This window comes from Poeciliopsis prolifica, unplaced genomic scaffold (genome assembly GCF_027474105.1).
Source record: "Poeciliopsis prolifica strain line A6 unplaced genomic scaffold, Auburn_PproV2 SCAFFOLD048, whole genome shotgun sequence".
In the NCBI taxonomy this organism is placed as follows: domain Eukaryota; kingdom Metazoa; phylum Chordata; class Actinopteri; order Cyprinodontiformes; family Poeciliidae; genus Poeciliopsis; species Poeciliopsis prolifica.
In genome coordinates this window covers 1389990-1415118 of record NW_026562423.1, presented here as the reverse complement: position 1 = coordinate 1415118, position 25129 = coordinate 1389990, and the positions used below count along the sequence as shown (strand labels likewise).

The following is a 25129-nucleotide window of genomic DNA, read 5'->3' as shown; positions in this document are numbered from 1 at the left end:
ACAAATCCTCATGTACAGTGTGGCATCAACATGCCTGCTTCAGATCCATGCTTATTATGCGCACATTTACGATGCTTAGCAACAGTATTGTTAACAAAATAATTGAGCTGCTTTTGTTCTCACTTTGACGGACAGATCACATTGTCTCTCCGAAGCTGTTGTTCTTTGCTGTGTTATTTGAATAAAATTAAAAAAGGCTAGACATCCAAGTATCGTAGCCTCAAACGACCCCAAAAAAATAAAGCATTTAACTTCACTGACAATTTCTGTTAAGATTTTGGCATAAATGCCTCTTTAGTACAAGCACCTACAAGTGTGACTAACTGGTTAAAAGCGTTTAATTAGTAATACCTATGTGGCATCAGACTGTATTTTAGAATCTACTTTGTTCTTCGTTCCAAGCAGTGTTGCTCAGCCCGCTTATTACAAGCGACTTTAGTAAAGTTGTGGTTTTTTTGGGCTTGTTTTGAATGTGAAGTTACGTATTTGGGCTTGACTTTCTTTCCAAAGAAAAAGTTGACCTCTCAGCTCCCCACAATAACACAAAATTACTATTTGCTGTGGTACAGTCTATACGTTATAAAAGCACTTTACATCTCTTGGAAATCCCTAGCTATCTTGGTCCAACATAACTAGGTGACGCCACAAACGCATCAAACTCAGGGGAAGCAACTAGCTTGGCCTGCTAGTATCTCAGCATAGACACTATGCGAGCTTCCATTAGCTACTAACATTGGGCTGACTAAATGGTAGACAACCAAGCAGCGCTGCTTGGTTGCAGGAAGCAGAATTCTCTCTCCGTCTCTCTACACATTGACAAATCCCGGAAGACCCATTTCTCGTTTACGTTCAGCCTTAACGTTAACGTCTGCTTGCACTTGGGTCACCAAGCACGATTTGTGCCATTAGGGATTTTATGTCAACCTCTTTATCCAGGCTATTATTTTTAAATGGAAAGATTTCTGCAGATAACTGAATGGTAAAATGTTTTTCAGCAAAGTTGGTCTTTTTTTCCCCCTTTTTTTTAACCTTTTGAGATTTGAAGTTTTGTCTTTCACGGCACATGGTGGATTTTAATGTCTGTGTTGCCAGTCTTTAGGAAATCCCCGAATCGAACTAGAGCTCAATATTCTTTAGAAGGCACACACCGCATCAATAATTGCAAGCGGTTTGCAGTTATTAATGCGAGCCACACTGGTGGTAGAGAGGATAGTGGAGAATTTAAAGCGTTTTCTGTTTAATGTTGATTTAAGAACTATAATATTGGCTGCCTGGTATTTTACTGTCATAACCATAAAGACTAATAACTTTTTTAACTTTAACTTTTTTACTTGGAAAAAAAAAATATTTTAACCAAGTCGTCAGATTCCGAGATCTTGGATGTGTAATGTTGCGTCCAGAGACCAAATACTATTTGAGCATAAGGGGCCTCTGGTTTATGTGGACGTCATCAAGGCTACGTTTTGGGATCGGACCGCCAGGGCTCCCTTTCATGGCCATCCCCCATTCCACACTGCACCCGTTCCCTTTTGCCTTTCTCACAGGTGGTGGGCCTATGGGAGGGTGCTGAAAACATGCTATAAAAATAAATGTTCAACTAGAGGAGAAAACCAGAGACTCCATAAAACCCCCCAAATTACAAACCTTAATCCTCATCCCAAATGAGACTAAACTAACTAGAACAAAAAAAATTTAATTTAATATTTTGATGTCAGTGTGATGGGTAGTTTAAGAAAACTATGGGTGATTGAGCAGTTCTTCCAGCGTGGGACGCTCCTCTGGGTCTTCCTTCAGGCACTTAGTCAGAATATCCTGGCAGTCTGGAGGGTCAGAGGTCAAAGCGCAACAGTAAGAACTGCGGATAGAGGACAGATTTATATATGCGGTGAGAAGATATAGTACAATGTCTGTCTCACTTTTGGAAAGCGTCTTGAGTTTCAAACATGATCACTCCCAACTGCCACACTGTTGTGGGTCCAGCAGAATATTTCTTGTGTGTGCGATACTCTGGTGACTCAAGGGTCCCTAAAAATGTGTCTGAATTAAGAGAGTCAGAAGAAGAACAGTAAAATGAATGCTTGTTTTCTCAGAACAGACAGAAAGAAGCGGGATATTGTACCTTGGAAGATGGCAAATTTCTTTCCATGGTCAAAGCAATTTAGGCTTGTAGGCCTTCTGAGCTCCTCTCAATAAGGACATTTTCCAATTTAAGATGTTTGCATCCTGAAGTTAAATGGTTGTTCCACCAGGTGTTTTAATATGACCTACAAGACAAAAATGATTTGAAGCTCATATTTCTGCAGATTGATGTTGGACTTAAGTGAGAAATTGAGCCTAGGCGAAAATTCAAGCTGGGAGTCTAGACCCATCTTACACTCATCACTCAATCACGTCCTACTGCAGCCAATCAGGTGCCTCAAGCCAATGGTCATCCAAGGACGCCTTCAAAAAGCCAAGCTACGTGGGGTCGACCTGCTGGTCGGCACGTTGTGACCCACCTCCTTCCCATCTCCTCCCCATCTCCATCCTGTCGGACATCCTCCATCCTTCCGCACCCACCCAGTCCCACCACCTGTTTTCGGTCCTGGGGGAAGACTGTCCGAGCTCAACCGAGCTGATCTCCTGCCCGCGGTGATCCGCAACTGTCACCAAAGAATTTGTTTCTTCTTAAATCTTCTAAATGCTGTTTTCTTCTCTGTGTGAGTCTCTCCAGATTGAAATACAGTGACTTGTAAAGATTTTTATTTGTATATGGATTTTGTTCACATTGTCACGTAACCCCCACACACTTCAATGTTTGTAGAGACATTATGAGATGCATGAACATAAAGTTTTACCAAATTGTTTTACAGAGGAAACTGTATTTCATCCTTCTGATTTTATCATATTCACTATGAAAGAAAATCCCCAACTGAAGCAGTAACTGAGAATATTTTTAAAATCCTCTTGAAATCCATCCAGTTCATATCTAACATCCTTTACGTTATTTTGTTCATCACGTAACGCTTTTGTTCCTCACGTAATGCTTTCGTTCATCACGTAACGCTTTCGTTCATCACGTAACGCTTTCGTTCATCACGTAACGCTTTCGTTTATCACGTAATGCTTTTGTTCATGTCACAACGCTTTCTTTCCTCGCGTAACGCTTTCGTTCATCACGTAACGCTTTCGTTTATGTCACAGCACTTTCGTTCATGTCGCAACGCTTTCGTTCATCACGTAACGCTTTCGTTCATCACGTAACGCTTTCGTTCATCACGTAACGCTTTTGTTCATGTCACAGCACTTTCGTTCATGTCGTAGCGCTTTCGTTCATGTCGTAACGCTTTCGTTCATCACGTAACGCTTTTGTTCATGTCACAGCACTTTCGTTCATGTCGCAGCGCTTTCGTTCATGTCGTAGCGCTTTCGTTCATGTCGTAACGCTTTCGTTCATCACGTAACGCTTTCGTTCATCACGTAACGCTTTCGTTCATCACGTAACGCTTTCGTTTATCACGTAATGCTTTTGTTCATCACATAACACTTTCGTTCATGTCGCAACACTTTCGTTCATGTCGCAACGCTTTCGTTCATCACGTAACGCTTTCGTTCATCACGTAACGCTTTCGTTCATCACGTAATGCTTTTGTTCATGTCACAGCACTTTCGTTCATGTCGTAGCGCTTTCGTTCATCACAACGCTTTTCTTCATGTCATAGCACTTTTGTTCATGTCGCAGCGCTTTCGTTCATGTTGTAACGCTTTCGTTCATCACGTAACGCTTTCGTTCATCACGTAACGCTTTCGTTCATCACGTAACGCTTTCGTTCATCACGTAACGCTTTCGTTCATCACGTAACGCTTTCGTTCATGTCGCAGCGCTTTCGTTCATCACGTAACGCTTTCGTTCATCACGTAACGCTTTCGTTCATCACGTAACGCTTTCGTTCATCTCGTAACGCTTTCGTTCATCTCGTAACGCTTTCGTTCTTGTAACACGTTTGTTCATGTTATAGCGCTATAAGAGTATTGTTGAATAAATTTGGAGTTTTACAAAGAGGTGAATTCTCTTTTGAGAAAAAGAATAAAGTGACAGGTACTAAGACAGAAAAATGAATTCCTCTTTTTAAGCAAGTTTATGTTTCAAATACTGTACTACAAGTTCAAACTGAGTGCATAAACAACTGAAGCAGGCACACTTCTACAAAAAAGAAAAATGAATAAAATACAGACTTCTTGCAATTTGGTCAACTCAGTGTTATACAACATGTAAAATACTCACTAAGTTAAACTCTGCTTACAACTGAGAATTGATGGTGGCAACTGGACATTCACGCTAACCGGCACTATAGTAAGGTCAGATAAATATACATTCAGTAAAATAACAACAGGTTATTATTTAACTATAACCCAATAACATTTAACAGAAACTCGCAAAATGTCAAGACAGAACATGGCCCGCAGTTCCTCCACAGTTTTTTACAAAAATCTTCTTTTTAGGACAGTTGAAAACCGGTAGGCACGTTAGCCTATTGAAGCAAACAGCACAAAGCTACTTCTTCCGGTCTAATGTTTTTCATCCCTTTCTCAAACAAGCAGGCAAAAACACTGCTCCCTCTGGTGGTTATCATGAAGCCCTGCTTTTCCAGTCGGCTAAATAAATTATATAGATCCTGTGGGACTATTTATATATATATATATATATATATATATATATATATAGTATATATATATATATATATATATACTGCTAAAAAAAATAAAGGGAACACTCAAACAACACAGTATAACTCCAAGTAAATCAAACTTCTGTGAAATCAAACTGTCTACTTTGAAAGCAAAACTGTCAATATCACCTGCTGTTGTGCAAATGGAATAGACAACAGGTGGAAATTATTTTCATATTTATTTCATTCATTCAGATCTAGGATGTTATTTGAGTGTTCCCTTTATTTCGATCAGTATATATAATATATATATATATATATATAATATATATATATATATATATATATATATAGAACCACTGTCCAGGACGAAACAACTAAGCTGACTGACTAGCTGACTGGATAGCTCAATACATAAGGCATCAGTATATCACCCGAGAGGGCAGGGTTCGAATCCAGTCTGGGTCCTTAGGCAAGACCCTTCAAGCTACTGCCTACCTCATACCATGAGAGATACTAAGTTGCATAACATGCCGGCTCAGACGTCGCCCGGCCAAACAAGGTCTGCGTCAGGTGTTGGGGAACCAGAGCACCTTGATGACAAATGGGCCACTGGAACAATGGGCGAGAGATGAAAATGTGGATCTACTACTCAAGTAACCCTAGTCAGAGGGGTTACATGCAAAGACTGGGGAAGGAATGGTTACTTCGACATCCCAGTCAACACTAAGCGCTAAACAACTAGTAGCTCAGTGTTCCAACATCCGCAAACGGCAACTGCTATCACAACTTGAGATTGACGAGATACAACACAAATGCTACGGCAAAAGGGAGGAACCCGGATGTCAGAACTGTGGGGACTTAACTACAAGTCCCCACCCAGTGAGGGGATACACGGCCCCAATGAGCAAAACAGAGCTGAACGAGACAGCTGCTGACCTGAGAGAGAGAATCATGACCCGAATGACAACCAGGCCTCCTCGGCGCCAATTACAACGGCTGAGTGAAGTACCATCAGAAAGTCTCATTGAGAATGTGAATGCAGCATTAAGAACGATCCTACCAACACCATAACAGAAACTCAGCATCAGTGATCCTTGAGATACTTGGCTATAAGAGCAACCAGGAGACCCAATACCCACCATGGAAAAGACGGTTAGAGGCTAAATCAAGGTACAAGGAGGGAAGTGAGCCAACTGTCAGAGCTCCACAAGGGTACAATGAAAAGACCAGTACCCAGAAAGTACAGCCAGATGCCCATACCTGAAGCACTCGAGACTGCCAAACAGAGGCTCCAAGCCTTGGCCAGCCCCTAAAGAGATACACAAGGGAGAATGAATCCAGAAGGATTAACCGGCTCTTCTCCACTCAACCAGCTAAGGTGTACTCTCAATGGCAGGGTAATAACAACTGAGACTGAACAATACTGGAAAGGCATATGGGAAAGGGAGGCGTCCCACAACAGCAATGCACAGTGGCTGATCTCTCTACGAGAGGACCACAGCAACCTCCCTGAGCAAGCCCGGTAACCATCACTGTGACAGATGTTCAAGAAAGACTCTCAGGCATGAAAAATTGGACAGCACCAGGGCCTGACATGATCCATGCCTACTGGCTAAAGAAACTCATGCTCTCCATGAGCGAATGGCAGCCCAAATGAACCAGCTGCTACAAAGTGGGACTCACCCTGAATGGTTAACTGAAGGGCGGACAATCCTAATCCAGAAGGATCCATCAAAGGGTCCAGTCCCACCCAACTACCGACCAATAACCTGCCTCTCCACAACCTGGAAGCTCATGTCAGGCATCATAGCGGCCAAGATAAGCAAACACATGGATAAACACATGAGCACGGCACAGAAGGGTATCGGTGTAAATACCAGAGGAGCCAAACACCAACTCCTCATAGACCGCACAGTTGCCGATGAAGCTGTGGAAAACCACCCTTGAAGCCAACTGCAAACCACTTGCACAAGTGTCCATCAAATGTGGCATATACCAAGGAGATGCTCTGTCCCCGCTACTGTTCTGCATAGGCCTGAACCCCCTCAGCCAAATTATCAACAAGACTGGCTACGGATACCGACTCAAAAATGGGGCCAACATCAGTCACCTCCTCTACATGGATGACATCAAGCTGTATGCCAAGAGTGAGCGAGACATCGACTCACTGATCCACACCACCAGGATCTACAGCACTGACATTGGGATGTCATTCGGAGTAGAGAAGTGTGGTCGGCTGATCACAAAGATGCTTGCAATTTGGTCAACTCACAAAGAGGGGGAAGGTGATCCGCACAGAAGGAGTCTCACTCCCACAAGGAACAATAGCAGACATAGAGGACAGTTACAAGTACCTAGGTATACCACAAGCAAATGGCAACCTCGATGAGGCCACAAGGAAAGGAGCCACAGCTAAATACCTCCAACGAATAAGGCAAGTCCTGAGAAGCCAGCTCAATGGCAAGAACAAAATCAGTGCGATAAACAGCTATGCCCTGCCAGTAATCAGATACCCTGCTGGAATAATTAGCTGGCCAAAGGAGGAGATAAAAGCCACAGATATTAAGACTGGAAAGCTACTAACCATGCATGGAGGGTTCCATCCCAAATCCAGCACCCTGAGACTGTACACGAGCCGCAAGGACGGAGGCAGAGGACTAGTGAGTGTGAGAACCACTGTCCAGGACGAAACAACTAAGATCCATAAATACATCAGGGACAAAGCCTCAACAGACAATGTGCTCAGTGAATGTCTCAGACAACAGGGAACGGAGGTTGAGGTGCCAGAGATACCATCATGTGAGGACAAGCCCCTACATGGGATGTACCACCAGCAAATAACCCAAGTGGCTGATATCAGTAAATCCTACCAATGGCTGGAAAAAGCTGGACTCAAGGACAGCACAGAGGCCCTCATCCTGGCCGCCCAGGAACAGGCCCTAAACACCAGAGCAATAGAGGCCCAGATCTACCACACCAGACAAGACCCAAGGTGTAGGTTGTGCAAGGAGGCCCCTGAGACAGTCCAGCACATCACAGCAGGGTGCAAGATACTGGCAGGGAAAGCGTACATGGAGCGACATAACCAAGTGGCAGGCATTGTGTACAGAAACATCTGTGCAGAATATGGACTGGAAACCCCAAGATCAAAGTGGGAAACACCCCCAAAGGTGGTAGAGAACACCAGAGCTAAGATCCTGTGGGACTTCCAGATCCAGACAGACAAAATGGTAATGGCGAACCAACCAGACATTGTCGTAGTGGATAAAAATCAGAGGAAAGCCGTTGTGGTAGATGTAGCAATACCAAGTGATTGCAACATCAGGAAAAAGGAGCATGAGAAACTGGAGAAATACCAGGGCCTAGGGAAGAACTGGAGAGGGCCTGGAAGGTGAAGACCACAGTGGTGCCTGTGGTCATCGGGGCCCTCGGGGCAGTAACCCCCAAACTAGAGCAGTGGCTACAACAGATCCCAGGAACAACATCAGACATCTCAGTCCAGAAATGTGCAGTCCTTGGCACAGCCAAGATACTGCGCAGAACCCTCAAGCTCCCAGGCCTCTGGTAGAGGACCCGAGCTCAGAGGATAAGAACCACCCGCGGTGGGTGAGAAGGGAATTTTTTTTTAGAACCACTGTCCAGGACGAAACAACTAAGATCCATAAATACATCAGGGACAAAGCCTCAACAGACAATGTGCTCAGTGAATGTCTCAGACAAAAGGGAACGGAGGTTGAGGTGCCAGAGATACCATCATGGGAGGACAAGCCCCTACATGGGATGTACCACCAGCAAATAACCCAAGTGGCTGATATCAGTAAATCCTACCAATGGCTGGAAAAAGCTGGACTCAAGGACAGCACAGAGACCCTCATCCTGGCCGCCCAGGAACAGGCCCCAAACACCAGAGCAATAGAGGCCCAGATCTACCACACCAGACAAGACCCAAGGTGTAGCACATCACAGCAGGGTGCAAGATACTGGCAGGGAAAGCGTACATGGAAACATCTGTGCAGAATATGGACTGGAAACCCCGAGATCAAAGTGGGAAACACCCCCAAAGGTGGTGGAGAACGCCAGAGCTAAGATCCTGTGGGACTTCCAGATCCAGACAGACAAACTGGTAATGGCGAACCAACCAGACATTGTCGTAGTGGATAAACATCAGAGGAAAGCCATTGTGGTAGAGGTTTATAATACTGCACATTTCTGGATCTCAGTCCAGAAATGTGCAGTCCTTGGCACAGCCAAGATACTGCGCAGAACCCTCAAGCTCCCAGGCCTTTGGTAGAGAACCCGAGCTCAGAGGATAAGAACCACCCTCGTTTTATTTTGGGGATGTTCCTGTTCTGTAGGTTTGGATGGGTTTAAGTCAGAGGACTGCTAAGAATCATTGCTTCCATTCTAACATTTGTGACCAAACTTTTGGAACCTTCTTCCTGATGTCACACTGGTTGGTGTCAAAACCCAACATTCCATTTGAGCTCAGTTCGTCAGAAATCTTTGATAGAGTGAGATGTAACTATCAGAGTTAAACCTGCTATTTTTAAGTGAATAAAATTACACTGAAATCTACAAAAACATGGCTGAAGAATCAGAACAAAAGCGTGAAAGCCCAGGAGTCAGGATAACAGAAGGTAATGAGTTTGAGTTTCATTCTTATCAAGACATGGTTTATGTTACAAATTTTGGAAAGTTGTACTGTAAAACATTTGAAGGTGGTTTGACTTGAAAATGAAAATCCGCCTGCTGCCTTGAAAATGCAACTGAAGTCAACCCAAAAAATGTATTGGTTTTAAATAAGAAATTGAAGTACATGCAGTTGATTTAACAAGAGACAAGTTGTTTAAACTTTTTTTTTTAATTGGTTAGTTTTTAATCGAATTTTAACTTGATGCTGCAATATAAACCAAATAATTATTTTACAATATTGAAGAAAATCTAGTTAGAGTTCACATTTCTCTATTATTTTCCTGCACAAGTTAAAATAACTTTACTTCTTGGAGGTTTGACAAAATTCATAAAAAGTTAACACAACTTAAGTTTGTAAGTTTATCTTTCACAAACTCACACATTTAGATTCAAAATCGAAAACTCACTAAATTCATTTGACCTAAAGAATGAATTTAGAATAGAAGATAGTCGACACAAGTAAATGCGTAACTATTTAGACGCATTTAATTGTCTAAATGCATTTAATTGATGCAATTAAATGCGTTAATTAAACGCATTTAATTGACGTATTTAATTGCGTCAATTAGATGACACAAGTAAACGTGTCATTTAATTGTCTAAATGCATTTAATTGACACAATTAAATGCGTTAATTAAATGCATTTAATTGATGCATTTAATTGCGTCAATTAAATGCTCAAATGTTTTAGAGTGTGGTGGATCTAACAATTCAGGTCATTTTACACATTTAACAATAACAGTATTATAAACCTCTTAATGTATAGTTAAGAAAGTTAGAGTATTTATCGCTCAGAACTTCTGTTTTGTTAACTTCCGTTGGTTAGGAACATTGAAATGTGTCAATCTCTGTTGGCTTCTCAGAGAAGCATGAATTTGGATGAAAATCAATTAAATGTACAACAGCTAATGTAATAAAGTCCCTGATCAGATAGTACCATGTGAGCTGATTCAGAACTGAACATGTACTTTAACTAATCATTCATTTTCCACAACATTTGTCACTGTAGAGTCAAGCAGCAGCATGATGCTGCAGCTTCCAGAGTCTGCTCAGGACAGTGAGATCCACAAACCAAGTATCAGGGTCTCTGAGACACCCGGAACCTCAAGAAGCTGCCAGGAGCAGCTTAGAAACACGAAAACATTGAAGAGGAAGATGACAGAAACAAAAGACAGTTCAACACCAGCCAAGTGTAGGAAGGAAGACCTCCAGGAGCAGGTTCCAACCAGAGAGTCTTCCTCCTCCTCAATTGACATCCTCATAGGTTGGCTGCTTTCATCAAACTAATGTTAAATTGGCTCATGTTGACAAACCATACATGTAAAAAATGATCACTATTTATTCCCAACATCTCTTACTTTAGAGATCAGCAGCAGCAGCATGATGCCACAGTGTCCTGAGTCTATTAAAGACAAGACACCAAAGAGAAGGAAAAAGGTTAAAAAACACCGCCGAAAATGGACCAGGGTTCCTAAGATGTTAGGACCATCGAAAGGCAACCAGGGCCAGACGAGGATTGTGGGGCGACTGAGGAGGAAAATAACAGAAGAAGGAGAGGGGTCTCAATCACCAGCTGAGAGGAAGAACAAGGGACTCCTGCAGCAGGTCACAACCAAAGAGCCCTCATCCTCAGAGGACATCAGCACAGGTTAGCATCTTAGATGAAACTTCTGTTAATTTTCTCTTCTGTATGTTAAAATACTTGTGCTGTTTCTATGGGTTTTTCTCATTTTTAGAGTCCAGCAGTTCCAACCTGGAACTTTGCAGCGCAGGAATAGGCGATTTACAGAACAGGAATATGAAGAAGGATGAGGACACTGAGGAACCAGAGATGACAAATAGGAGGAGGAGTGCAAGGAAGAAGAGAAAAGAAGAAATGGACGCTCTAAGAGGTCAGAGTTTAATTTGCAATAGAATTGTAATATAAGCATTAGTTAGAGAGACTTAAGGTGTAGTGATAATTAGATCTATGGTAACATTAGTGAACAGTTTATTCTGATGCTTTATGAAATTTAAAGATGTGTTCATGTGTTTAGCTGAATTCCAGAAAAAATATACTGAGCTACATCTACTGGGAAAAGGAGGCTATGGATCTGTGTTTGCTGGATATCGAGTGGTGGATAAATTACCGGTAGGAATACTTAAAATGATGTACAAAAGAGTTGATATCCTCATGGAGGTGCAAGTCTAACAGCTAGTCAGACTCTTTCAGCTGAGTTTAGCTAATGACGTCTCAAACTGAAAAAGTTCAGGTCTGTAAAATAGGACTATATTAGATAAATGATTTCATAAACCAATGAGACTTTAAGAATAAAGGTGCAAATGGATAATATTCACTAATACATATTAGAATTGCACAATTGTGAACATTTTCAGTTCTTGTAGTCTTAAATTTGATTTTGGAAAGACCAAACTAGATAGCTAAATTTTCTTTCGATTTTAATGGCGCTTTCATAACTAATACGTTCCGCACATCAAATACACATCCGACGCTTCAAGTTCAACGTGTGTGCACTTTGAATGCAAACATATCTTAGGTTTCGCTGGTTTACATTCAAAATCTATGTTTGACGTGCCAAACGGTTCAAAGCTGGACGGTCGAAACGCAACAGCCCTGGACACGCCTACACATAGACTTTGAACGTAAACCAAATGTCCCTGACACTCAAAAAGCGTTTGGTGTGAACTCATCAAAATACTGATAACTCAACATCAATCAACTTCAGAAAATCTGAACATTCCCTGAAAGGATATTCCTATTGCTGAGCAATGCTTTGCTTCTATGGTATAGGTGGCTATCAAACACATCCCAAATAAAAAGGTGCACCGCAAACATAAGGTAAGTGAGCAACAGCATCTACGATTGATTTTAAGTCCTATTGGATTCCAGATGAAGGGTTTCTCCTGTTTGCTTTGATGTTTCAGGATGAGAATGGTAGGGAGATGGCGATGGAGGTGGCCGTCATGTTGAAGCTGAACACTCTAACTACTAATTCATCAAAGCAGTTAGCCACAGTGTCCCTGCTGGACTGGTATGAACTGGAGCAGGAGCTCCTCCTGGTGATGGACAGGCCCATGCCTTCAGATGATCTCAGTACCTACCTTGATCAGAATGAAGGTCGTCTAAATGAGGAGGAGTGCAAGGTAAGATGCTGGATGGAAATTCAAGAGGGTTTTTTAAAAATTCTCAGTTACTGCCTCAGTTGGGGATTTTGTTTCTTAGTGAATATGATAAAATCAGAAGGATGAAATACAGTGCAATATTTCCTCTGTAAAACAATTTTGTAAAACTTTTATGTTCATGCATCTCATAATGTCTCTACAAACATTGACGTGTGTGGGTGTTATGTGACAATGTGAAAAAAAAAGTCCATATAAAATTAAAAATCTTTACATGTCACTGTATTTCTCACTGAATTTCTCACCAGAGAAGTCCAACATCAATCTGCAGAATTATGAGCTTCAAATCATTTTTGTCTTGTAGGTCATATTAAAACAGCTGATGGAAGCAACAGTTCAACTTCAGCATGCAAACATCTTCCACAGAGACATTAAACTGGAAAATGTCCTTATTGAGAGGAGCTCAGAAGGCTTACGAGCCTATCTCATAGACTTTGGTCTAAGTTGCTTTGACCATGGAAAGAAATTTACCATCTTCCAAGGTAAGATATCTCGCTTCTTTCTGAGAAAACTGATATTCTTTTTACTGTTCTTCTTTCTGACTCTCTTAATTCTGACACATTTTTAGGGACCCATGCTCTTGAGTCACCAGAGTATCGAACTCAAAGGAAATATTCTGCTGGACCCACAACAGTGTGGCAGCTGGGAGTGATCATGTTTGAAATTCTCCATGATAAGAGTTTTGAGACCAAGAGCTTTCTTAAACAGAAGCTGAAGATCAGCAAGACGCTTTCTGAAAGTGAGACAGGCATTGTACTATATCTTCTCACAGCATATATAAATCTGTCCTCTATCCCCAGCTCTAACTGTTGTTGCGCTTTGACCTCTGACCCTCCAGACTGCCAGGATATTCTGACTAAGTGCCTGAAGGAAGACCCAGAGGAGCGTCCAACGCTGGAAGAACTGCTCAATCACCCATGGTTTTCATAGAGTACGCATCACACAAACATTCAAATGTTACATTTTAACATTTATTTTCATAGCATGTTTTCAGAATGTTTTCAGGGACCAAAGGGGTTCAGGTGCAGTGTGGAATGTGTGATGGCCGAGGAAGGGGGCCCTGGCGGTCTGATCCTTGGTTTCTGAATCTGGCTCTTGGGACGTCGAATGCCACCTCTCTGGTGAGAAAGGAGCCGGAGCTGGTGTGAGAGGTTGACAACCTTGCGGCAGAGCTGTGGCCACAGGGTTGTCTTTGCCTGTCGCGGCGGCGACCCTCAAACTGCTGTCAGGCTGAAGGAGTCCTTTCGGTCCTTTTTGGCCTGTGAGACTCCAGAAGCAGCTGATGGGTACTGGCGGGCACTGGAGCGGTTCGCAGTCGAGTGAGTGTGAAGCAGGTGGGATGGGGATCAGTGCTTCCAAATCCAAGGCCATGGTCTTGAACCGGAAAAGTTTCGAGTGCTTTCTCTGGTTCAGGGGGGAGGGTGTCCTGCCCCAAGTTTTAAGTATCTCAGGATCTTGTTCACAAATGAGGGAATAAGGGAGCGGGAGATCGACAGGTGGATTGCAGTGTCTGCAGTGAAGCGGGTACTGTACCGGTCTGTCGTGGTGAAGAGAGAGCTGAGTCAAAAGGCGAAGCTCTCGATTTACCAATCTACGTTCCCACCCTCATCTATGGTCATGAACTTTGGATCATGACCAAAAGAATTAGGTTGCAGATACAAGCAGCAGAAATGGGTTTTCTCCGTAGAGTGACTGGGCTCTCCCTTAGAGATAGGGTGAGAAGCTCGGTCATCTGGTCGGGACTCAGAGTAGAGCTGCTGCTCCTCCACATCGAGAGGAGCCAGTTGAGGTGGCTCAGGCGTCTGGTTAGGATGCCTCCTGGACGCCTCCCTGGTGAGGTGTTCAAGTCACGTTCTATTGAGTCCAAAAATATTTGTTATATGATCATGTGTGTTTTTAGCATAATTTAAGATTTGTAGATTTTCTCTGGGTACTCTGGTTTTCTCCTTGAGTCAAAAAAATTTGCTGGATCAAATTGATATTAATCTAGGTCATCCTGAAGACATCTATGAGCTGTTTTTGTAACTCCACTCAGACAACAATATCGACCCTCTAACATATTCTTTATCATTTTAGGTCTGTTCTTCCATCAGAGCCAGCGCTCCAGTGTATGTTTTGTTTGTCTTGTCCACTTTCCTGTCCTCTCCAACCCCAGCCGGTCGAGGCAGACGGCCGCCCATCCTGAGCCTGGTTCTGCTAGAGGTCTCTTCCTTTGAAAGGGGAGTGTTTCCTCTCTACTGTCGCCCCGTGCTTGCTCAGGATGGGGGATTGCATTGATATAAAGCTTCGATGCACTCTGCTGGTTTCCTCCCCTTCGCAGAATCGCCACCTTATCGTGGTGGAGGGGTTTGAGTACCCCTATGGTCTTGAAGTCTTGGCTGTCTCTGAGTTTCACCTCTGCTGGGGTTTGACGTGGCATAAAGGCTTCAGGGCGGGGTCAGACCAAGAGCGATTCATAGACTGCAGAAAGACCATAAAAATGACAGGTATCAATTGCTCAACGCATCTTCCTTGAAGCTCTTCTCCTCCAGGAAAATCATTTTCCTCCAGAAAAAAAATATTGTGAAAAAATATTTTCACAAAATATATTCAGTTTAATAAAGCAGAAAATGTCAACAAAAATGTCTACCAACTAGTTTTTAATTTATGTATTCATCATCACACACCAATGATAATAAGCTAATGGATTGTAGCCACAGATGTTATATTGTTCCTGCAATAAATTGTCTTGCTCCAGGACATGACAGAGACAGACCATTGCAGGCCAAACTCCTACCACTGTCACCCCAGTAGTAAGCATTATCACCGTACGTTTAAGTTAATGATAGACCGTTAATAGGCAATTAATCGTGTGGAATCCCAAGGCCTTCCCAGGCCAGCCGAGAAACATAGTCCCTTCAGCGTGATCTGGGTCCACCCTGGGGCCTCCTCCAGGTGGGACGTGACCCAGATGCTGCTCTCGATGTGAAGGAGCAGCAGCTCTACTCTTGAATCCCTCAGGGATGACCGAGTTTCTCACCCTACTCAGCGTTAGCTGCAGGCAGAGCAGGTTGTGGTGACAGGTGGAAACTGGAGAATTAAGTCACGTTACTTATTTCTACATACTAGAAAGCCAGTAAAAGAAAAATGTATTCACAGAGGACTCCAAGCAACCACATTCGTACTCTTTAGAGGCTAAAAGCCCTACTGTTGTTTCACTGGCTGCTGTTAAGTCGACTTTCTTTGTCTGATTTGGGAAAACCAAAACGTTCCCTGGATTTTGTAAAGCGATAACTGACTGCAGCTGAGCAAAATCTGGGCTGAAACATTGTCAGCGCACACATGCAGTCAATACCTGATTAATGGAGTGCAAAGACAAAAGTGGATTGCAGAGAAAAGCAATAAAAAGAAAGGAAAGATTTTCATTCAGCAACATCTGCAGAAACAGTTAAGCTCTGCTCTGCCATTAAGAATCTATAGTGTACACATCTATTTGGCTAATGATACCACAGATTTTGTGGTATTTTCTTCAGCATTTTCTCTCAGGCAGTTCCGTTTCAGTGTTTGATAAGCAGAACATTTTCTTGCTGCCTGTTTTATTGATGTTGATTTTTTCCCCCCCCACTTCTATATTTAGGCAGAGTTTTTTTTGGGTGTTCATTGGGAGATTGAACAACTCGGTGCAGCTGGTTTGACTGAAATGTTGGATGGCTGCTGGTAGAAAGACAGAAGGAAGGCAGGCTGAATGCTAACCCCAACATCGTGACGCACCGTCATTATCCACGCTTGGTTTCTGAATGCAATATTAGGCCATGCACAACAAAAGTACTAATTCAAAGAAATAGAAGTCGGTGTGAAATGATTTTGAATTCTCCCACATTTTGTCACTTCATGCCGGTCAAACTTTCCATATTTTTACTGATTTTGATCTCAGAGCAACACAAACTAGTGGTTAATTAAATAGTTTTCAGGACATGCTGCTTTATTTTGATACTTTTTAATACCCCTCCTAATCACGGTTTAGTATTTGCAGATTTTCCTTGTAGTGCATAGCTACTGCGTAGTTTAGGAAGCTAAAATTCTTAAGCCCAATTCACGTTGACATGCTTTGGCTGGCGTTTGTGAAGTAGCCAATTCCTTTTTTCTCCCACTGATTGGCTGCACCTCACACCAGAGTTAAGGATTTTACAAGTCTTTTTGGATGAGTTACAGGGTTTTAATGACAACATCATCATCATTAAAACGTCTTCATATCACGATTCTTCAGCGCTCCTGCTTGCTATTGGATCTGATCTCAACCAGGAAATTTCATTGGGGTTCTGGAACCTCACCAGGTTCAAGTGCATTTTTGGAAAGGGAAAACCTTTAGCTTATTGACAGAAGTCCTAAGCGTTAATCCAACCGTGTCGTCTATGTTTAACAATCCTTGATTCAATATTTGCTCTCCGGGAAGAGCTTCGGGTTCACCACACCACCTGGAGACATTACACACACACACTGGAGAGACAGATATTCATGCACTTCTCACTATGACAGAGTTCTACTTAGTCAAAGCTCTTATGAAACATTTTTCTATTATTGTTATCCATCAGTATGTAACTGATATCTCCAAACCCCCCTTTTGTTCCTTGGCAACAAAAAGTTATCTGGTTTTTTAAAGCTGTTCATCTTAAATTCCCTCCTTTATGAAATACATTAAACCAGTTTATACAGCAGAAGCCCCTAATTGCAAAAACATAATGTTAATACTAAAAAAAAACCAAAAAAAAAAAAACACCCCAAAACATTAAGTAAGAACAAGAGCAAAATAAATCTGGTTAGGATCTGATAGACTGTAGATGGATGAGAGGCTTCTCATTAGCTGGTGCACAGTGACACCTACTGGCCACTAGAGGTTCCAGCAAGCTTTTGGCCTGAGATGAACTCCTGTTTCTGTGCCTACCTGTCAGGTTTTGGATTTGAAAATACGGTAAACGTCGCCTCGCAGTGCTGACGTCGGAGCAGGGAGAAGAAACTAGCGTAAAAGCAGTAGAAGGCCATGATACGGGATATTTACAGGGTAAAACAATGATAAGGGAAGGGGGGGAAAATACGGAAGTTTCCTGGCCAAAACGGGAGACTTGACAGGTTTCTGTTATATATTCAGCTAAAATGCCTCTTATCTTGGCAAAATGTTTAATCTGTGGCACCCATACAATTATTGTAAAAGAGACGGTTCTGGCAGTCACTTTTGCTCTAGCTTTCACTGTAAGGAAATGAAAAACTGTTGTGGGTCTGTTTTGCTGCAGGAGGAACCGGTGCACTTCATCATGACATCATGTAAAATGATGTCATGTATCTGACATCATTTTACTGGTTCACTGCAAATCAGGCCTTTGCAGTGAAGCTCAAGGTTGAGCCAATCAGATTGTGTGCGTTCATGCATGTGTGCTGACCTTTTTTGTGCATAAACACAGTAAACCTGCCTTGCTTGCATTTTATTTTCATTGCATAAAATACTAAAATCGGTCATCAGATGTCACCATTGTAAAGGTTTGAAGTTGAAGTTCAAAGCTCAGAGATCCCAGCAAATTTCACTCTGATGTTCCCAGTAAGGATTAAAACGTCCTGCTAAATTATGGTGGGAAATATAAAAGAAAAAGTAGCGACTCAAGCTTCAGCCAAACACACACTATCATATTTTTAATGTTGGTCCAGGTATTATTGCTAATTTCATTCCAGAAGAGCAAGGAAGTAAGCTGAAATTTCCATTGTCAACTGTGCTTTTTTGCTTTACTATTGAAAATGATTGAATTTTAGGTATTCCCGTAAAAGGAAGCGTACACCTTCTAGCTGGATGACAGAAAACAACCATCTGGAGGTCTAACAGAATGATCCAGCCAAAGTCCAGATCCAAGAAAAGAATCTGTGGAAACATTTGAAAACATTTTGCAAAGAAAATGTGAAATGTTAGAGACTTACCTCCAAAAAGACTCACAACTGTTACTGTGGTCTAAGCCGATTCTGGAGGTGGGATATTTTTGCTGGCTTAATGGTGGTTTGCCATTATGAAAAACATAAATTGCACAGTAGTCATTAGAAACAACTAAACCAACATATCGGCAAACTTTTCATAGAAATCATCTGGTCGTGACTTTTCTCATACCACAAGGTGGCAGCATTGCTCCACCGAGAAAGCTGCTCCTCAACACACGTGGGCATCTTAACTGTGAGGAGCTGATTATCTTTGGTTTGTTGGAAATTCCCAGCACTCCTGCAGCAGCTGCTTGAGGGTCCTCTCCTTCATTCCTAAGCATCTGATAGAAACTCCCAGCCCCCTGTCGCAGCCTTTCTTTGAAACCCCTAATGCCAGAATTAACATCCAGTTGCACACATAAAATTATCACTGATGTTTCTACTGTTAGTCAGATGTTTAATTCATTGAAGAAATTGAACGTTGACCTGAGAGGGGGCCTGGTTTGCTAGCGTCAAGTGATTGATTATTTTTCTTGCCAGAGTTTGAAAGTTGAGTTTTCCTGTCAGAAACTTACCTTCCTGCCCAAATTCCCATTCCTGTTCCTTTGGCCTTCCTGAAAGGCTCGGTCCAAAGTCCTCTCTGAATAGTTGCCATCCGCTCAAAGCCTTCTCAGAGTCTCAAGGAAAATCAAGGACTGGATAAACCATCATCAAGCACCCAAACACTCAAAACCCCTCCTAGAACTCGACTCCATCCACTACCAGCAAGGTCCGTGTCTTACATTTTCTTCCTCTGTCAGCAGTTGTTCAAAACCCATCATTAACCACTGGCCTCTCCTTCCCAGTGGCATCCTGGAAGACTGCTGAGACGAAGAAAAAAAAAGTTATTGCATAAGCAATCTCAATAAAGTCTTCAAAAGTACCTAGTTGTTGCCTGTCCAAGAGATTCCTCTCACTAGAAACATGACAGAAAATCCTTCATGTTTCTGTCGGTTTGTGACCTTAAGCAGATTTCAATCATAAAGAGCAAACCAGCAAGTTCACCACCGTGTGATTCAAAAAACCAACACAAAATGGGATTTAGATTGATCTGGATATGAAGAATATTAGTTGTACTATTATTACCTTAAACAGACTACTTTATTTGAAAACCGTCTGATATGATTGAATTAAAAACCCTTCTGCTGTCTTAAGAGACGGTGCTTACAGGACACAGCAAGCTGTTTACCCTGTGGGTGGTGCGGCGGGGTCGCACTGGTTTTTCCTGTGTAGTTTGGGGAACTGACAGTCCGATGAAATACTTCCCTGTTTCCCTGCTGCCTGCTGTGCTCCGTTTTCATGCTAAGACTGTCGGTGGGTTAAATAAATTCAAAATTAATCGACGGATCGCCGCTCATCGAAATTGCTTGAGGACAATTTATCGAGCCTAACATGTTGCAAGGTTTAGGTGCATAAAAAACAGTTTTCCCTTTGCTGGAACCCTCTTCCACTGTCCTACTTTGTGCTGCAACCCTGTTTCAGTTTGATGGATTGCTAGCACCTGCTGATCTCGTGGAACAGTGTGAAACTATTGTTAGACCTGCACATTGTGTCTGAGAGCCTAATATGAGCCAGGACTTTGATGATGATGTTGCAGATTCCAGAAACTGGGTTTGCCGATTTAGAAGATACTCTCAACGCGTTTCAGTCAGCAACTTCCAAACTTTTGAGCCGCCTCAGCTACTCGTGCTAAAGCAGCCATTCCTAAAATATCCCTCTGCTCACAGCATGATGTTGCATTGCAATTGAGGCAGAAGAGACAGGGTCAATTCACAGTTAAACTGGACCGGATGTTGGGCGGTACTACTGAAAACACCATCGTTCTCTTAGGGGGAAAACTTGATCCTTCACTTGATCTCTGACATTGTTTCGCTGTGTTCAGAGACGCCGATGTTCTGGAGGGTTTTGTACTGCCGCTGACAGTTACAGGGAAAAACCCCCAAAAAACTAAGCAAACCTGTGAAAGCTGTGAGTCTTGAAACCGCAAGTCCAGATTATGCAGGTCTCACTTTCCTCTTTTCCTTCTCCTGCTGGCAATGTTTATTTCTCTATTTGCTTTTCTGCCTTTGAGTATCTCCCGGTGTTTTCCCTCCTCTCTATGTTTTTCGGTCTAAATCTAATCTGCGGTGTTTTCTTCTCTGGCCTTTCCTTCTCTCCTGGGGGTATATCGTCCTCCTTTTATCCATGCAGAACGTTCCCTGGCCTTTGCCCAGTACCCTACAGCTGGTCCCCATTGAGCCTTTCTTCCAATTCTTTAACCCCCTCATCTCCTTGTTATCCTCCTGCTCTCTCTTCCTCCAGGCTGGTGTACACTCTAAAAAGTGAAATAAGTTAGATAACTGTTTGACTGCGTCAGATTTTTCAACTTATTAGAAGACATGGCAATTGGAAGTTCACATGTCTGTTGTCAGTAACAAGTCCGCCATTCCTCTCGCCGTCAAAATGTTCTTCTCCTTAATGTTATTCTTTTTTCGGTAATGTCCAGTAGATAAAGCTGCCTTCGAAAGCACTCCACACCAAATGAATGCAGGAATGCTGAAGGTTGCGGCAACATTCCACCAAGCATTACCAAGCGGCACTGACTTCTTTCAAAGCGCCGCCTAGTGTTTCAGCAGCATCATACTGGGTGAGTAACCCAAAGTGATCATTGGGGGAATGTTCTATCTATGTTATCATTTTCTATTTTCTGAAATGTTCTAATCTTATCCCACCTGTACAGAGGGTCAGGTAAGTAATAGGGAGTGGACCACTGATCAACATACTTGATGTGTCTTCGCTTGGCAAAATGTTCACCGTTTGTTTCCGCCAATGAATCGGAGTCACGCTCTGCAAATGTGGAGATTCGTGAAAATGTCCTTTGCGCGTGCGTTTTCATGAAGTGAGGTTTAGAATGTGAACAAAGAAAACAATCCCAACAGATCTTTGAGTTCATAAAAACCTCTACCTAATGCCACTTACCGCTTTGTTTTTAGAGTGTGGAGGTAAAAAACAGGGAGGTCGAAAGATGTTTCAGATTAAAGAATGGAAGTAATTTACTCATCTTCCTCTGGAAACAAAAACACCTTCCAGCGGCCCGTTGGCCCAGGCGGAGGGTGAGACGTTCTGTGAAAAAAAAGCATTTTCAGCATCGGACTCACTTTACTGGCTGGATTTAGGCAAAGATACTGCTTGGTAGGACGAAACAGAAACTAGAATTAAAACCACATATCTTAATTCATATTAAGATTTGTTGAGCTCACATAGTGACTGTCGCAATATTACAGCGCCTGAGTCAATACTTTGCAGAGCTGTAGTTCACTACAAGTGCTGCTTTTAATGTTTTTATCTTTTTATTTTGCTTTTAAGTGAATTCTGCTCATCTTAAAATAGAAACTGTAACGTAATTTGATACAAAAGTTAATTTTGAATCAAAACAAGTGAAGAGAACAAGTAAATAAAGAGGAAAGTGAGTATTATGATTAAGTTGAAAAGTCTTCTTTGACTTTATGCCAAATAAACGGTGAACTTAAATTACAGACTGTGATTCTGCTTCAGTGGAAGGCAAGACAGTATCAGCACCACCACTACCTGCTCTTTGAGCTACTAGTTGACTTTATAGAAGAAACATAATAAACAGATTTTAGTTTTCCAGGTAGGTTTGTGTTCTTTCTTTCGGTTTCCAACGGAATCGAGGTCCACACTCAGAAAATCATTCTAATGCATGAGCATGCTTTGATGGAAACCATTTCATTGGAGCTTTAGGGTGTTTTTCTGGCTGCAAGGTAAAACTCCGTCCAATATTAAGCGTTTAGGAAATTCAGGAAGTAAATATACATGCGTACTTCCAAAGAGCAACAAACTGTTCGGAGCTGAAAAATGTTCATAATTAGGGATTTTCTCATGACTTGCACAGGACATACATTCTTCAAAACAATTGGAGTTCAAAATTCTTTACAACCGAGCCAACACATGGAGACCGCGTTGGATTTAGGATGGTCTCACTTGTAGACATATTTGTACAGTTGCTTTCCATAAGCAAGACAAACACCCCCTGGTTTTCCAAGCCCCTCCGAACTACAACACACTCTGACACCTCCTAATTGGGATGGATGGATTTCATTATGTGGCATCAAGAGAGACTGAGAGTAGGTGGAGGAGGGCAGGGCAGGGGGGTAGAACAGTAAAATGTGTTAGAAAAACAAACATTACAGAGTGCTGAAAGCCTCTGCTCCTTCATGATCACAAATGCAGATATTATACAAGCCGGACTTAGATCCACATGTGTTTACAAGGCGGGCTTCAGTGGCCAAACTTTGCTGTTAAAGGCCCCAGTATGATACCCAACTCCTTAACAATGACTGACTTCCTCTTTGATCGTCCCCTCAAGTCTTCCCAACTCCTCCCATGTCACCTCGCTAATGGCGCCTTCCTCTCTCGCCACTAATCCTCACGAGCAATGGCGCCCGCACTGACTCAGCGCGCTAATCACACCAACCAAGCTGTGAGAACCACCATCAAAGGCCCCCGAGGACAGCGCCATTTGGTCACCATTAAACTGTTTGTGTTGATTCCCTTTTCTTTCTAAAACAACGTCTTGTCACCGGATCTCCATCAAGACATCTGCTTCGCTGGGAGAACGTCTGTACAAGGCCAAGCCACAAGAGCAGGAAGGAAAATCGAACACAAACACCACGACAATGCCGTTTCTGCGGTTGTGAGCATTGAGTTTACTGAACAAAGGGACCATATGATAATTCAGCACAACATTATAGAAGTGAGCTCCACGTCTTCCTGTTCCCTATGCCACTGATTCCTCCCTTGAAACTTTTCTCTTTCACTTTGAGGTGCCGGGTTGTCCCAATCCATCTCTTTTGGCAAAATAGGTGACGGACATAAGGACCAACATTTCTGTTTAAAACCAAGAGCGACAGCTGAACAAGCAGAGGAACTCAACGACATACCTCAATATAAATACTTTACATTTAAGGTAATCAGAAGTTCAGATCAAGAACAGAAACTTTACACACAAAAGTTTGCTCCTACCTAAATTTTACATGACTTCAATAGCATTACATTCAGAAAAGATGGTTTACTGAAAAGTCTGTCTATGTGCTGTCCATTCCAGACCTGGTTGCTTTAACAGCAGCAGTACTCTGCAGCTTCAGGGTGCGTTCACACCAGCTCTGTTTAGTTGCCCTTAATCAAACTCTAGTTTGTTTGCCTAAAAAGGGGAGGCGTGAATTCAGACTCCGATGCGGACCAAAAAAAAAAAAAGTGAGCTCTGGTCTGTTTAAAAGCGCAGGTTTCAGTTCGGTTGAAGTGAACTCAAGCATGAATGCTTATGTGAATGCCAGGCAGACTGACTGCCGCTGCAAAAGCAGGAAGTGGACTGAAGCGCAGGGTATTCTGGGTAAATGCAACCAAAGCAAACATGAGCAACGCCAGCGGGAGAAATGTCTTATGGCCTTTTGGTAAAGACAAAACAGAACTCTGTCTTCTTCAGGGGTTTTTGTGTCTTTTCCTTCAGTCGTTCTTGGTGCAGCGCCGCCACAGGTGAAAGGGGGAACAGTTCCTTAAAAGGGTTTTGATTAATTTGACACAGTGCAGTGTGAATGTGAACCACACCAGCTGAAAACGTAACAAATGTACCCAAAATGACTGCTCTGGGTGGACCTTGCCCAGACGCATTGCGGTGTAAACAACATGGCGACATCCATGCGACAATATTTTAAAGGGAGATTCGACATGTGAAATGTGTTTCCCAAATAAAGTTCATCGTTACAACTAATCGTGGCTCCCTTTAAACTTAAGACAAAATATGTTAAACGAGGAAGAACTGGGTTCAGATTTGACTAAAACATATGTATGAATTAGTTCACCTTAACTAGGGTGAAGCCAATTTAGTCAGAATTAATTCTTACTATGATGAGGTGGAACAACACTGCCCATGGTGGAGTTTGCCAAAATTGATCAAATTTAAGATCTGGTGCAGTTTCAATAATTTGGTGTGGGTCTGTTTTTCATTATTTAGCCTCGGTCTTTAGTTTCTGTGAAAGGAAATCCTAACTACATCACACCAGCACATTTTGGATGATTTTAAGTACCTTCGTGTGGAAGCCCTTGAACATTTGTGCTCTTGTGTCAAATTGCTTCATTCCTGTTTTGTTTACTCTTAAGAACCAGTTTGGTAAAGTCACTTAAACACCAAATTCTACACAAATCAAAGTCAAAATCAACGATAAACTTGTTAAAGACTGAATCTCCTTGTAATTCTGCAAATCTAATAGCCAAGCTTTCCATGAGTTAAAGGCAAGGCTTTGCGTTTCAAATTCGGCCAAAAGCGGAGCTCATCAAAAAGTCAATGTTCTGCTTCTGTGGAATTGTTTTATTTCTAAAAAGCAGCATCGGTGAGTGTCTTTAGGCCAAATCCCACCAGGGAGTCCCCTCCTCTTTCCTCTGACCTGAGATGCTTCTCTGTCTGAGTTTTCATATGCCTTGGCAGCCTCCTCAAAGCTCACTCTGAATGATTAGCATCCCTATTCTTAGGATGAAAAGGAACAAACATCTCACCCAGTGAGGATCCCAGGAAGCCTTTGAAGCGCTCGCTTCCTGACCACCGCGAGCAGAAGGTTCAAGTCACAGAAATCATATT

At 42.4% G+C, this 25129-nt stretch overlaps 1 protein-coding gene across 1 annotated transcript; it reads left to right on the top strand.

Annotated features, from left to right (window-relative positions):
* Positions 1-10438: 10438 nt before the first annotated feature.
* Positions 10439-13455, top strand: LOC129377600 (serine/threonine-protein kinase pim-2-like). The gene is made up of 9 exons (XM_055057680.1): positions 10439-10609; positions 10709-10993; positions 11124-11237; positions 11382-11476; positions 12137-12184; positions 12271-12489; positions 12830-13007; positions 13094-13264; positions 13364-13455. The coding sequence occupies exons 1-9, from the start codon at positions 10501-10503 to the stop codon at positions 13453-13455; spliced, it is 1311 nt and encodes a 436-aa protein (XP_054913655.1). The 5' UTR covers positions 10439-10500.
* The last annotated feature ends 11674 nt before the right edge of the window (positions 13456-25129 follow it).

Coding starts and splice junctions, on each gene's coding strand:
- LOC129377600 (XM_055057680.1), top strand. CDS start 10,501: ATGACAGAAACAAAAGACAGTTCAACACCAGCCAAGTGTAGGAAGGAA. Junction 10,610..10,708: donor CTCAATTGACATCCTCATAG/GTTGGCTGCTTT, acceptor CTCTTACTTTAG/AGATCAGCAGCAGCAGCATG. Junction 11,477..12,136: donor GAGTGGTGGATAAATTACCG/GTAGGAATACTT, acceptor TCTATGGTATAG/GTGGCTATCAAACACATCCC.